This window comes from Magnolia sinica, chromosome 9, assembly GCF_029962835.1.
Source record: "Magnolia sinica isolate HGM2019 chromosome 9, MsV1, whole genome shotgun sequence".
Taxonomy (NCBI): Eukaryota; Viridiplantae; Streptophyta; class Magnoliopsida; order Magnoliales; family Magnoliaceae; genus Magnolia; species Magnolia sinica.
This window is the reverse complement of record NC_080581.1, coordinates 17,993,217-18,008,199: the sequence shown is the minus strand read 5'-3', so window position 1 is coordinate 18,008,199 and position 14,983 is coordinate 17,993,217. Positions and strand designations below refer to the sequence as shown.

General features: G+C 41.3%; 1 protein-coding gene across 1 annotated transcript; it reads right to left on the bottom strand.

The window, feature by feature from the left end:
- Positions 1-4,304: 4,304 nt before the first annotated feature.
- LOC131256158 (class V chitinase-like) lies at positions 4,305-12,297 on the bottom strand. Its single transcript, XM_058257203.1, has 2 exons — positions 11,161-12,297; positions 4,305-4,411 (listed from the first exon to the last, which is right to left on the bottom strand). Exons 1-2 carry the CDS (start codon positions 12,266-12,268, stop codon positions 4,389-4,391), a joined length of 1,131 nt encoding a protein of 376 aa, XP_058113186.1. The 5' UTR covers positions 12,269-12,297; the 3' UTR covers positions 4,305-4,388.
- Positions 12,298-14,983: the final 2,686 nt, after the last annotated feature.

The window sequence follows — 14,983 nt, the reverse complement described above, 5'->3', positions numbered from 1 at the left end:
AATCGCCACGCCAAGCTAGTCCCGTCAACGGGAGGTTTGCACCGTTTGCTTAAATACAACTCGACGCGTAACACCACGATACGAACAGACTCTAGCCATTAGATTTTGGATCTATTCAATGGTACAAACCGTTTATTTGGTAGGGCTTATCTTGGATGTAGTATGCCCAGAAGAAATTTCAAATTGAATATTTCAAGCCATAGATTATAGGCAGGCTATTGTTAATGCAATTTTCCAGTAGACCCTCTTTAGCTAACCCTTCAAGGCATGTGTAGATGAAAGGGGTCTTTTGTAGGTTAGGATCTTAAGGAAAATGGTCATAAGTTGAATTTCTATTTATAGGAGAAGGAAAATTATGCCGTAAGAAGTATATGTCGGAGACTACTCTGTAGAGGGAGTCTTGACCATTCCACATAGGTACGCAGATTCGTTCTATGATGGAGTTATGGCTGAGCTATGATCGTCTCATATCTCGCCAACCTATAGGTTAGGTCGGCAGTTGGCCATTTGATTGGACTTACCCTTACATTCTCTTTGAGTGTCCTTACAACTACATCAACGTTCTCAAAAGTTGACCTGTATTTGGTAGTAGAAGCTCCAAGCTCAAATTCCATTGGGCCGTGCTAATTTGTAAAGTTGGTGTATTTCATAAATTGACCTATCTCATCTATTTTTCCCTAATTGAAATAATCTCATTAAAAGCTTTCGTTTGTTGTCGTTGCACTGTAGAAAGTGATATTTTTAGTATTGACGGTTTGGATTATTAGAAGATGGCCCAGTTCAAAAGCTAAAGTCCTGACGTACCCTATTGCAATACGTCATGTATTCGAGCACATGTTGGTCAGCAAGCCTACGTAGACATCTATCTTATCTTTATTAATTGGACGCTCATTCCGTCCTACCCTGTAGAGACAGACTCGGTCCTTGCAGAGGCTCTGTAGGGATCACTGTGATGTATGTGTTTTATCCGTGCCGTCCATCCATTTCACTAGATCATTTTAAGTTATTAACCCAAAAATGAGACAGCTCCGAGTATCAGTGGACCATACATTAGGTATTGAACGGTCACCATTAAACTTCTTAACAGCCGTAGACATTTTGATCGAACTGATATTTGTGTTTTCCCTTCATCGGGATGTATGTGACCTTACGAACAGGTTAGATGGCAAATAAACCTCACGGAGGGTCCTAGGAAGGTTTAAACGGTAGGCATCATTATGACCACTGCTTCCTGTGGTGTGGTCCACTTAAAGATTGGATCTACCTCTTTTTTGGATTCATGTTCTAAAATGATACGTAAAAATGGATAGACGTCATGGATAAACCACACGCATCATGATGGGTCCCATAGAGCCCTGACAGGACCGTGCAGCGGGTTCGGTTTAATCTGAAATAAGAGGTTTCAGGTTCGTCGCCTCCTGAATAAGTCTTGGTTAGGTGCAACTCATACACGTGATTACAAGTTAGGTGAATCTGGACCATCCATTTAGTAAGTTCAACTATGGATGGGCGACGAGATAAAGATCTCACCATTTAGAGATCTGGCCTATTGACATTAAGCACTTTTGAATGTTGACGTTGACTCACTTACAAGCTCTAAATACGTAATAGGCAGTCACGTGCCTGCCTCACCCGAGACGGTGCGACCCTTACCGTGGGCCCATCTTGATATATGTATTCTATATCCACCCCGTCCATCCGTTTTTTCATATCATTTTAAGGCATTATCTCAAAAAAGAAGCCGAACCAATTAAAAGAAAAACCATACAATAAAACACAGTGGTGATAGAAGGCTCTACCATTAAAAACTCCTTAGGGTGCAACTTAATGTGTAAGTTAGTGTTTATTTGTCATCCAATCTGTTGATAAGGTCATATAGACTTGGATGAATGGAAAACACAAATATCAGCTTGATCCAAAACTTTTGTGGCTCATTAATGTTCAATCGACATTGTTTCCTATTTTATGGTCCACCTGATAAACGAATCTGCTTCATTTTTTATATAATAATCTATAATTATCTGGAAAAAACGGATGAACAGTGTGTATACATAATACATATATCAAGGTGGGCCCCGCAGTAATGGCCGCACCATCTTGGGTGAGTCCGGGATCTCACCTTATACCCTCCCCATATCCCTTCACGGAACATGCTCGATGCTTGTAAAAAACCGAATCTTGTGTATTAGGAAAAGTTACAATCCATAAGTACATTAAATGAAAGTGCGTTTATGATAAAGACTCGAAACCGGGCCTGGTACAACCCAAATCCTAGAAGAAATTGGTTGAACAGGGCCCAACTGGGCCCATCCTGTAAAAGACTGGTGAAATCCTTATTTCACACTTGAATGTCCTTGATCCATCCATTCATCTGGTGGGACACACATTCACAAAAACAATAAACATTTTCGAATAACTAAATAAATAATCTGCATTCGAAGAGGAACCATGAGAAGGAAACACACTAATGGAAAGATCTAGACAATGATGCTTCAATTGTCATAAAGGATTGAGTTAAAGAAGAGAAATGTACGATGAATTGTTGCGGAAGATATGTATAAATAGCAGAAGAAATTAATAGAACAAGTTGACTCACACTAATCAAACCAAATTAAAATTATCAATTTAATTTATCTCATTTTATCATAGGAGTAGTGATAATTTAATAAAAATAATCCTTAATTGTAATATAGGTCTACGCTCATACATTAGATTTGATCTTTATCTAATATCAACAGTTCTTTTTAAGAGACGCATTCTTGCAATCGCTCCTAGTGACCGATTTTGAGTGTTTTCTTTTGTTTGTTTGTATTGATATACTAAAAAGTCATTTCTTGTGAAAGGCAATGCACAACTTATTTTTAAAGGAAGAACCCTACTTTTTCAAATCGCCTGATCATAGGGCTATACTCTAGTCGAGCTAGCTTGAAAAGCTTGCTCGACTCGGCTCGAGTTAGCTCGGATTGACTCGACTTGCAACGCCAATTCGAGGCGAGTCAAGCCTTTTTTTTTTTTTTTGTTAGCTTGTTAGTACACCCATTGTCAGTTCACACTTCACTGTTAGCCACCCCCACTAGGGAATCGATACCAAGACCTCAGTGTTGAAACGAGGTATCTTTCACTCAGTCTAACACTTGAGCTATGGATCTGGGTGTAGTCAAGCTTGTTTTTTAAAGCTCGAGTTAAGTTCGAGTCGAGTTCAAACATGGTGCATTTCAACTCGACTCGACTCAGTTCGAGCAATATATTTTAATAATATTATATATATATATATATATATATATAAGTTTAAAAAAGTTAAAACTTAAAAGTTTTTACTAAAAAAACTTACCTGACCCTACCCGTCCCCATTCCCTCTTTTTCTTTCCCTTACCCTACCGAGGTAAACTCGACTCAATTAACTTGAACCACTAGCTCGACTCGAACTTGACTCGAAAGTTTTGGCAAACAAGCCAAGCTTCAATGTTGAGGTCGAGGGCGAGCTCATGCTCGAGTATAGCATGGATGAGTCGAACCGAGCTTGACCCACCTCGACTCAACTCGACTTGTTGTACAGCTAGCCCTACCTGATCATTACAAATATTCTTCGAGTGTTTAGGTAGGTGACTAATCTTCTCGTACGTATTCTAGTCATACACGTTCATATTAGATGTATTTGTTTATTTCGGTACTTGGGGTCAATGTTGTTCAGTTTGAATCGAGTTGCTATATCAATTGGATTGGCTACACATGGTAGAAAACAAACCAAGTGCCAACAAAGTCAAACCCAAAAATTAATGGGGTCATACATGCAAGGTTGAAGACCTAGCCTAATGTGGTCAAACGGTATCTAGCTGACCATAGATTCCAAGATCATTAGTAGGTAGCCGATAGAATTGATGTCAATTACCATTCGCAAATAACTCGCCACCACGGGAGTTCACACCCATAGTCCAGTGACTTACACCGTTTACAAGCACCATTTTACCTTGATCTCTTTGGTGTGTCCAACTTAAGTTTTCGATGGAGATAATTCTAGGGCTATACAGTGACCGTGAGGAGGTATATAAAATGCACATGTCTGGATTACACATAAACATCATAGGCAAGCCCTAAAACACATAGCAAATGCAATATGTTCATACCCATGTGATTATTGCTCCACAGGATTTATTTAATCAAACTACGTATAAACTTAATAAGAGCCTTAGTACTCCTGACTCGTACAATAAGATTTGTAATAGAATAAGTGTATTGGCATGGTCACAGGATATAGAGCATATACAAATCAATTTATTAGAACTTAATACAGTTAGTCATACATATTCTTTTTTGTCCTCTTCACTGAAGCCTTCATCAGGCCCTTCCTTTATTCTGTCAAACATTTCCTACCGTTGATTGATGATATCTTATGAATTCCATGTCTGTGAAGCTGCAACAATGAAGACAACATGATTAGTATGTTAACATAATTGAATCAAATGTCACTATTAAACAAAGGTTAGGATTGACCCTAAAGAACAGCGGACCCCCGGAAAGTGAAGCCAGACACACAACCACCATTGGCTAAGAATTCACAGATCACATGTTAATGGACGTTAATTGGGTCTTAATTTTCAGGTCCAAATCTGCTTGTTAATCATTAATCGGCAAGTTTTGAAGCTTGGGCAGACCTTAATAGAAATTCTTCAAAACCTAGGCCTTGACCTAACTCACCTAACAAATGGGCTTGCTTATAGGCTCAGGTTGATCTATACAGGCCCAAGCTAGGTCCATCCTATATCGAATCCCACCCAAAACCCAATGTGACAATCAAGCTAGTTGCCAACTCTTTAAAATGGTCATTGGACATTTTGAGGTTGAGCAAGTTTATTCATGCTTGTGTGGTCCACCTCATGTTTCAAAATAGCATGATTTTGAGTGAGGAGAAATGCTCTAGTGCTATTAGAGCACCATAATTTATAGTGCTCCCACTTAGCATGTCCATTGATCTAGACTGTTCATTAGGGCTAATGCATATTCTAGGTGCTACTTTGAAGACATCAGACTAATATCACATATATTAACCATGTGATCAATGGCCTTAGATATGGAAGGCCAATATCATTTACACAAAAATGGGTCTAAGAAACAATTTGATTGGTCTATTTTTAAGGACCACTATGAATTGTTTATGATTCTAAAGATCACTTTTCTCAATGTTTAAACTTGATCTAACTATGTCAAATTCAATTATTTAGATGATGCCATGTGGCAGCAAAATCTCAACAAGAGATAGAAGATTTCTTCACTACAGCAAGGACACATGTGTCGCATCCTATTCACGTCACAAAGCCAGCTAACAACCATGATGGCCTTATGATCAAAGTTGGGTATTGACCGAAACACACTCGTATGTCAAGTGATGAGTTCAATCGACGCACCATGGTGTCTCACATAGTCTCTATGATCGAAAATATTTGAGGAGTAGAGTAATGACTATGATAAGTTGGCCTAGTTTCATGGCATATCATTCACATTCGTGCAGGGAAAATTATGACTATTACCAATACGTGGCAATAGAAGAGATATTTTTATCCATGTAATAGTGGTAGAATGTGCGTGCAAGTTGCAACCAGTGGCTAACCCATGACGAATAACTAGCACAAGTGGTCTTGTCGATAGGCGACGACTATCTTTGGATCCAAACGATTATCTCCACATCAGCAAACAAGGGAAGCACCTATGAAGATCTCTCCATAAAATCGTCCCAAAATTCTATAATTAGAAAAAAGATCGAAGAGCTATGGGCTCTTGCCAACCCAACACATCAAATTAAATTTATAGTGCAATGTTGCATATCTTTTTTCTTAACTTATCTTAATATAGGACAACCCATCTATGCTGTTATGCTGGACCTGCTTTAGCATAGGAGCAGTGTAATCTCATTTGTCTACACTACTATACTGGACCAACTTAAACTATGAGAAGTGTAATTCCTTTCCATCTAAGCCGAGCTCTGGACTGCAAGGAAGACCTTTTCCTTTCTTTTACAGTAGTGTAATTCTCTTCGTCTATGCTTGAGTTATTGGACTAAGGAAGATTTAAATTTAGGACCTTGCCATCTACTCCATAGATGTTGGATATAAGCTTTTACTTTTATTTCAATTAATGCAATTGAATTTATTCTACACTCATATTGTGCGAATCGTATTATCTCTACTATCATAGTGAGAAAAAGTTCTTTCAGCTGGAAAGCAAAACAAACTCAAAGAATGAACCCTCATCTTTGGAAATAGTGTGATTGTGCATATAAGTGGTTGAATAGACGATCGAACTACTTTAGTTCTTAGTTATAAACAATTGCTCATGGTCTCTTTGTCTATCTTAATGCTTGGGGTCAAAGGCATTTGATTCGAATCAAACATAAAAGGCTCTGGCACGCCCGTGATAATACACATGTACCAACGGCCAAATTTAGAGCCAAACAATCAAGTAATCTTAACCATCCCATCCATTACTTAAAAAAGGATGACTATCTAAACAGTCCCTTGATATGCATTGCTACGCATCATCTGATAGCTCGAGATTTTAGAAAAAGTAGTTATTTGACATGGTATCAGAACAGAAGGTCTTGTGTTCGAATCCTGTCAGCAGAAAAATATGCCTCAATAATATATTCTCCTAAGAGGGGCCAGGAAAATTAAATATGGCCCAGCGATCGAGAAATCAAGCTCACCATGGACCACTTGAGTTTCATGTTCACGTCTTTAATTTATGAACAGAGTGGATGCCACATGGATGATGCAATGGGCCCATGAATTGACATACAAAAGAAGAGAGAGAAGGAGAATAAGAAAAAGACCGGCTTGTATAGTTGTGCTCAAGGGAGGGGAATTTGGGAGGAGAAGAGGAATGTAGATTTACATGTGCTCAAGGGAGGGGAGTTTGACGAGGATGAGTTATCACCACTTAGTATTGTAAAACTAACATGCTAACTAAAATTATTTCAAAAGAAATTAATTTGATACTCTGGCTGTAACGTCCTGAATTTTCGTTATTTGGATTTCCAAAAAAAAAATTCTTGATTTTTTTTTTTTATATGACTAGCCTACGTTGTCAGTTATTAACATTTGATACTTGAAGTGAGCCTATACGCGGGTGATAGAAGTAAAGAACCACACAAATTTGATTAATCAACTGTAGAAAGCCAACGAATCTAACCAATTACTTAAACATCGAGTTTATCCTGTGATTTGTTCACATAAGGCCCAAATCTAGCCGACTTATCACTGAGTAATCAATACAACGCAACTAAATAAAGTTCTACCCAAAGTCAAGATAACTAGGGGTCGGATCTTAATTAACGAACTAAAGTGACGCAATTATCCTTTTAGCCTAAGAACCAATAGTTTAGAGTGATTATGACCGAATTGCCATTTTCACTAATTTTGAATAGGACACACTATGGACTTAGCTAATCCAGACCCTAATCGTTACGCACAAGAAATCTCTCTACCCAATTCATTCCGAAAATGCTTCGATTATCCGAACAAGCTCTAGACCGCTCATTAGTGGGCTACTAAATCCGAGTTTATAGAAAGACGTTCGTCTTATTGGGCTAGACGTCGATCGCGAGTAGCGAACTAAGAAAGTGCCCAGAATTGCACAACTTGGGGCTTGAAATGCGTAAATACCTTAGGCTGAAGCCTGAAACTTGAGTGAAATATACCTTCTTCTTTTTCACGAAGTTGTGGCTTTCCGACCGTTAGATCACAATCAAACTTGATGTATGAGTTAATGATATTTCCTTGCTCATATCCGTATAGCCGCGACCCTGATCGGCCACCGACGATCGTCTATTGCAAGTGGGGTCTTCACGGTTTATCGAACCGTCCGATTGCCGCCAAATTATTATGTAACATAGATCCCATGGTGGGACACCCACCCTCTGGTGCAGACGAGCCTGTGGTACTCCGCCCTGATCCACACTATGTCGGTTTCCCTCAGACTCGACCAAAATGGGTCGATCTACTCAAACTCCAAGGAAGATTAAGTTGCCTCTTCCCTTGCTGGAGCTAACTCCGCTTCAACACCCATGGGTTGCTTGGCAGAGGATTGAATTGCAGCTCTCACCCTTAGAGCAGGTGCAATCTCCCTATTGCTCATCATCACGATTGGAGATGGTGGATCGCATGAAAGCTTCTTTTGGCCAGTCCCAGTCCTCCGGCTCAGAATCACCCCAGAAAGCCACTGGTTCATCCCAATTGTCCAACAAATCAGACATTTTTGGCTAGAAAATGAAAACGGCAAGAGAAATAAAAGAGAAGGGAGGGAGGAAGAAAATCAAAGAAGGAAGAGCTCGCCGGAAGAGTGGCTTTCCGACATACCGAAAATCGCTAAGTCCGGGAAGAAGCAGAGAGGCAACGGGAGCAAATGGCCATATACTGATAGGGCTTCCCCCTTTTATTGGGAATTCGACTATAAGTACTAATGGTCCGCATTTAATGCGGCAGCAAAAAAGGCTCCTTGGTGGCTGCGCGTGGCCACATGGAGCTCCACCACCTGACAGATGACCCGACTTCCCAGGAGATGCCACGCGTCCGGGTCCCATAAGTTGGGAGTCGAGCGGGTGCCCTGCCTGTGCACTTTACCTCAAGCGCGTCGTACCATCATCGTGGATCCACTTCGATGCCTGCGCTTACCGCCTTATTTCGCATTAATGACAAGCAGGTTCGACACCCCACACGCAAGATAGTCTGACCTCGTTAAACTGACTTACTTTCTAAGCTTATTGCGCAAGCTCGGAAGTAAGGAGGCTAATGTTATAAGTAAAAATCGATTGACCAAGGAGAAGAGGCCAGCTCGGACATCTATGATCGTTGTGTGATCAGCTAGTGCCGAGCATGACCAAGGAGTTCCTTAACGGCCATAAAAACAGTAATCCACTGTTGGGAAACCCACCTATTCCTCGAGCTTGACTATTAGAAGATGAAGTATCTTCGCTCCTGTCAAACACCGAGCTATTACACTCAGATAAGCCCTGCACCATGCGATAAGATGGAGAGAATGGTAATCCCTGAAGCCATCTAAGCTCCATCCAGGGAGCTCGATCTCACTGATCAGGCACGACTGGTGCTGGTAGGTCAGTGATATGATCGGAACGTAAGGATCCAATGCTAATGGCATTCCACGGCGTGAACTACGAAGGTTGAATGAAGACCAGACCATAAGCCACTAAAGAGCCCGACTCGGGACACCAAGCCCAACTTGGAATGCTCTCCCTCAGAGCAGCTCTAGAGGGCAGCTCAGGAGGTCAACCTCGATCTCTTGCCACATCTCCCGACCTCGCCCACTTGATCTTATCCTTACCGATAATCTCGCGAAACTAATGAGAAACGTCCGCTGCACGTGTGCCTATAATCCAGCATGTGATTAAGCAAATGTCTTTTCCCACGTAAAATAGGGCCTCCATCTACCATGAAAGCTACGCAATCAAACGTCCAAATACCCCCGACTAAGATCTGGTTTACATGACTTTGGCATCGGAGGATTCCTTGTCCTAGCCAGGTCTCCAGTGTTGTGTTGGTTATACATGTATCTTGAAGTTTATCTGCACGACCGGATTTTTACATCAACACTACCTGTGCAAATTTTTAGTACAGGCTTATTAATCATCACACGCTATCTGAGTATCATAAGGTCTTCAAACTTTCTGTACGGAAAGACTTCCCATCTTCCCAAAATTTACCGGACTCGGCAATGAGTGTCCGATCGTCGTGCCTAACGAGTCACGGGTAGTCAACCAAGTTTTGTCCGAGTCTGGTATACTCGAGTTTACAGGACAACTCGGCCCGAAACCCACGCAAGCGGGGAAGTTCAAAGTCAAGTCTACGAGAGTTTTTGAACTATGTTCTTTACAAATCATATAATTCATGGCAAATCACATAATTAAGAAAAAAAAAAAAAGAAAAAAAAAAAGAAGGGAAAAAAGGGTCTTTGTTTATGGTGCATATAAACTTGTATGCATAAGTTAGACTATTTAATTTGAATTATGGCCTGAACCCACTCTGCATAACACTGAGCCATGTGATCCCATGTCCAAAGTTAGGTGAGAAGGGGAATTGGGTTAGAAAATGAAAGTTTTAAGGGCCCTGTTGACTAAATGATAAGATTCATTGCACCGTTATTCAATGGTTTCCCATGGGTATTTGGACGTGGTGGGATTTAATTAAGTTACGTAGGTTTCAAATAGAGTTCACACGGAGCATGTTTGAAAGTTGTTTTGTTGAATGTATATTGCCATTGTATGTACTAATGGTAGGTGACCACACACTTCCGACCTCCATGGTGTAAGTGTTGTGCGAAGACGAGCAATGACGTTTCTTGGCCTTTTGAGTTGTACGGTAAGTTCAAAAGAGATCAAAGTTACATGGGCCCAACAATGATGTATTCATTATGTCCACACCGTTCATCCATTTGGCGAGATCATTTTATAAAATTAGCCCAAAATCGAGTCATAGCCAAAGCTTAAGTGGACTACACCACAAATAGCAGTTGGGACAATGATTCTCACCGTTAAAACCTTCATAGGGCCCATTATAACATTTATTTTCCATCCAATCTATTCATAAGGTCACAAAAACCTAGATGAAAAGGAAAGACAAATGTCATATTGATCCAAAACTTTTGTGACCACCAAAAGGGTTTCAATGATAGACATTCAATTTCCCATTACTTTTTGCAGTGTAGTCCACTTGATCTTTGGATCTATCCAAATTTTCACCTCAAGCCTTAATACTAGCTCGCCAAATAGATAGATGGTTTGGATATAACACATACCACATTATGGGACTCACAAAACTTACTGATGTCAACACACCAGCCATGTTGGTGGCGTGTGGTACGCGATTCAATCCGCTTTTGTAGTGATGTGGGTTGAGTCACAATGTGGTGATATTTGATCGGTACTGGACTAGCCTAATGAAGATGCATTCAGAAGATCGTAATTCATCCAAACAACTTTCAAACATGCTTTGAGTAGCCTCCATCTCTAGTGGCTAATAGAGCCAATACAGCCGATCAAATCTCTCCACTATCAACACCACCGAGCTACATGGTATTGGGGTCACCATGCAATCCGCATCCGGTTTACCCCATTCACACACATGTTTCCCTTATCCTTAATATAAGTTTAATTACCTGTTTGTGAAAGCTCCCAGTCATTGTCCGCACTCACAGACCACCCAAAATACCCCAAGAGCCCTTTATCCTTAGCAAAGGAAACCTTAGCTGCAACCGTCCTTGCACCATCAAACCCCATCCAAGTAGACCCAGAATAACAATACTCCGTTACGAACGTCGGATCATACTCCCAAGCAGCACCAGTCTTTCCAATGAACTCCTTGATTTGCCTATAACTTATCGATCCACCACTCGCAACGCCTTGTTCGGTAGACTGCCCGCTCGCAGGTGCACCCACACCATGTTGGTTTGGGTCAACCAGCTTCCATGCATATCCATAAAATGGCAAACCTACCACAATCTTCCTAGCAGAAAGTCCAGCCCCGATCCAGACATTAATCCCATCACTGACACTGATATGGCTCGACGGATTGTAGAGTGCAGCTGGTGCACCCGTCGAGTCACGCGACCAGTTGGGTGCAAGGAAGTCATATGCCATGACATTAACCCAGTCCAAGTTCCTCCGAATCGACTGGATTGGGTAACTCAGTGAGTCACGAGTCGCAGAGAAATAGACGGCAGCTGTCAGAAGCAGCTGCGGTCGACCTGATGACCGAGACTCAGACACCACCGCGGCTCGCCACTCGTTGAAGAAAATGCCCAAATTCGCCATCTCTTGGGTAGTTTTCGGGTACTCCCAATCCCAGTCCAGGTCGAGGCCAAAGAAGCCATTGGCTCGAGCATGCCTGATAGATGAGTCGATGAAGTTCTTCCGTGTTTTTGGCTGGCTCACCATGGCAATAAAAATAGACGAGTTAGAGTTTCCTCCTCCGATCGATAGGAGGGTCTGGATAAACGGATTCTTTTTTTGGACGGTTGTGGTGAAGGCGGCGAATGCAGGCTGATCGGAGGGTGGGATCGTGACTTGTTTGGAATGAGAATCGAGAGCGGCGAATGCGCAGAAGAGGTGCGTGAATAGAGTGGAGTTTATGTCGGATATTGGCAATTCGCTGGCTGGAAACCAGTAGGCGGCTTTGACGGTTGGTTTGCCGATGGACGGTTGTAGTTGAAGGAGGAATATAGAGAAGAAGAAGAAGAAGAAGAAGAGAAGGTTTTGAAACGCCATTAGAGAGAGAGGATTGTAGGATTGTAGCAGTCTGACTGGAGTTTTGAAAGAGCTGTATTAATTTATAAAAGAAAATTCGAGTGCGGATCGTCTGTTTCCAGTACACGGGGATTTACTGTGTCCTTAATTTTAATTGAGCCACGTCTTCTATGCTGACATCATTACAGTAATTTATTAGGATAAAAGATTATTTACAAAATACCGCTTGATTATCAAGGAATGTAACGTTATACGACATTATTCAATGACGCGTTTTAGCTGAGACCAAGACTTGAAGTCAAGATAGTTACAAGTGGTTGGGACGCGGATTAGATACTGAAACTAAAAGGTTGAGTAGCAAGACTCTCTACCGAAGTAACGTCACTAAGTTCTGTGGGACCCACCATGATATATGTGTTGTATCCACACCGTCCATCCATTTTGAGATATCGAATTAGGGATGAGACAAAGAATGACTTAGATCCAAAGCTCAAGTGGACCCCACCATAGAAATCAATGGAGAGAGTTACGTCCACCATTAAAAATTTCTAAGGGCCACAAAAGTTTTCGATCAAGCTGAAATTTGTGTTTTCCCTTCTTTCATGTCTGTCTTAACTTATGAACACATTTGATCTTAGATAAACATTCCAGTGGACCTTAGGAAGGTTTCAATGGTGGGTGTCATTCTCTCCACTATTTTTGGTGACGGGGTCCACTCGAGCTTTGAATATGACTCACTTTTTTCTCTCATACCCTAAAATGATCTCTCTAGATGGATGGACGGTGTGGATACAACACTTACATCATGGTGGGTCCCACAGAACTTGATGACGTAACTTCAGTAGCGAGGCTCGCTGCTCGTCCTGTCAGTATCTACTCCGCGTCCCAGGTGGTTGTGCTGGGAAGCTGATTGCTAACCGAGTAAACTCTGTGGGGCTCACTGTGATTTATGTATTTTATCCATTCCGTCCATCTATTTTAACATGTAATTTTAGGGCTTGATTCAAAAAATGAAGCATATCAAAAGCTAAGTGAACCACACCAAAGGAAACAGTGGGAACTGAATGTCTATTATTGAAAAATTCTTGGGGGCTATGGAAGTTTAGGATCAAGCTGATATTTGTGAATTCATTTCATCAGTGTCTGTGCGATGTTATTAACAGATTCGTTGACAAATAAATATCAATGTGGGCCTTAAAAAAGTTTTTAAGGGTGGAAATCATTATTTCCACTGTTTCCTTTGGTGTGGTTTAATTGATCTTTGGATATGCTTCGATTCTGGAATCGACCACTGAAATGAGATGGAAAATGGATGGACGGAGTGGATAGACTACATATATTAACAGTGGCCCAACAGAGTTTACTCAGTAGGCAATCCGATTTCGGTGTGCTCCCACCTTTCTAAAGAAAAGTCCGGTGATGTCGGTGGGACCTTGACCTTTGCCTGCCTCAATGTATACGTTGTATGTATACAGTCCATCTGTTTTTCCATATTATTTTATTGCATTGTACCAAAACGAAACAGATACAAATCTCAGGTGAATCACACCACAGAAACAGTGGTCATTGAACGCCCACCATTGAAAACTTCTTAGCTTCAACGGTAGTGTTTATTTCCTATTCAACCGGTTGTTGATAATATCACGGGGACCTGGATGAAGGGAAAATATAAATATTAGCTTGATTTAAAATCTCTGTAGCCTACAAAAAGTTTTTAACAGTAAATGATTACCGTTGCTTGTGGTGTGGTTAACCTGAGATTTCAATCCGCTTCATTTTTTAGCCCATTTCCTAGACCTGATAAATATACAAGGCATACATCAAGATTGCCCCACAGTTAGATCCTACCCACATCACGCACAGGATCCAAAGTTGCAGCAATCAGAGCACCAACATCAATACTATGTTACTAAAAAATATGTGTGGCCCACCATGATAGTTTTGTTTCATCCACGTTGTCCCATTTATTTTGCCAGCTCATATTAAGGCATGAGTAGAGGTGGGTATTGAATCGAGTCGGACAGAATTGGGTCCAACTTGACTCGATACGATTTTTTCAAGAACCTGATTCGAACTCGATCCGATCCAGGATTGAGTTCAACAAGGCTGACTCATTTCGATCTGAATCCTTGCTGGCCTAACCCGAACCGAGTCCGACTCAGTCAGGGAAATCGAGTTAGATCGATTTAAGTCTATCCGGTCAATTCGGACTGGGCTGAGTCAAGCCGAGCCGGAGACTCTCGTGCTAGGAAGAAAATGAGAGAGAAATCGGGAGAGAAAGAAGGAGATAAATGAGGAGAGAAAGAAGGACCTAGTACGGCGCCGATCGAGTAGGGATGGGTTAAGGTTCACCGTTCGGGTAAAAGAGGGGTAAAAGTTAAAGTTTAAAAAAAGTATTTATACTACCCGATCGGATTCCGGATATGATCGGATCGGATTGGCTACTGACCCGAACTTGACTCGATGTGCGATCAGATCTGAGTGGGTCTACTTGATCCGACCCGATCCTGGCTTTTGGTTCGGGTCGAATCCGATCCGATCGGTTCGAGCGAGTCGGATCTATCGGTTTGGGTCGGATCTTGCTTAGCTCTAAGCATGAGTGAAAAAATGAGGCAAATCCAAATCTCAAGTGGAACATACCGCAGGAACAATGTTGATTGATCACCCATCATTAAAAACTTCTTAGGGCCCATTGTCAAGTGTATTTGTCATCCAACATATTGATAAGCTCACAAA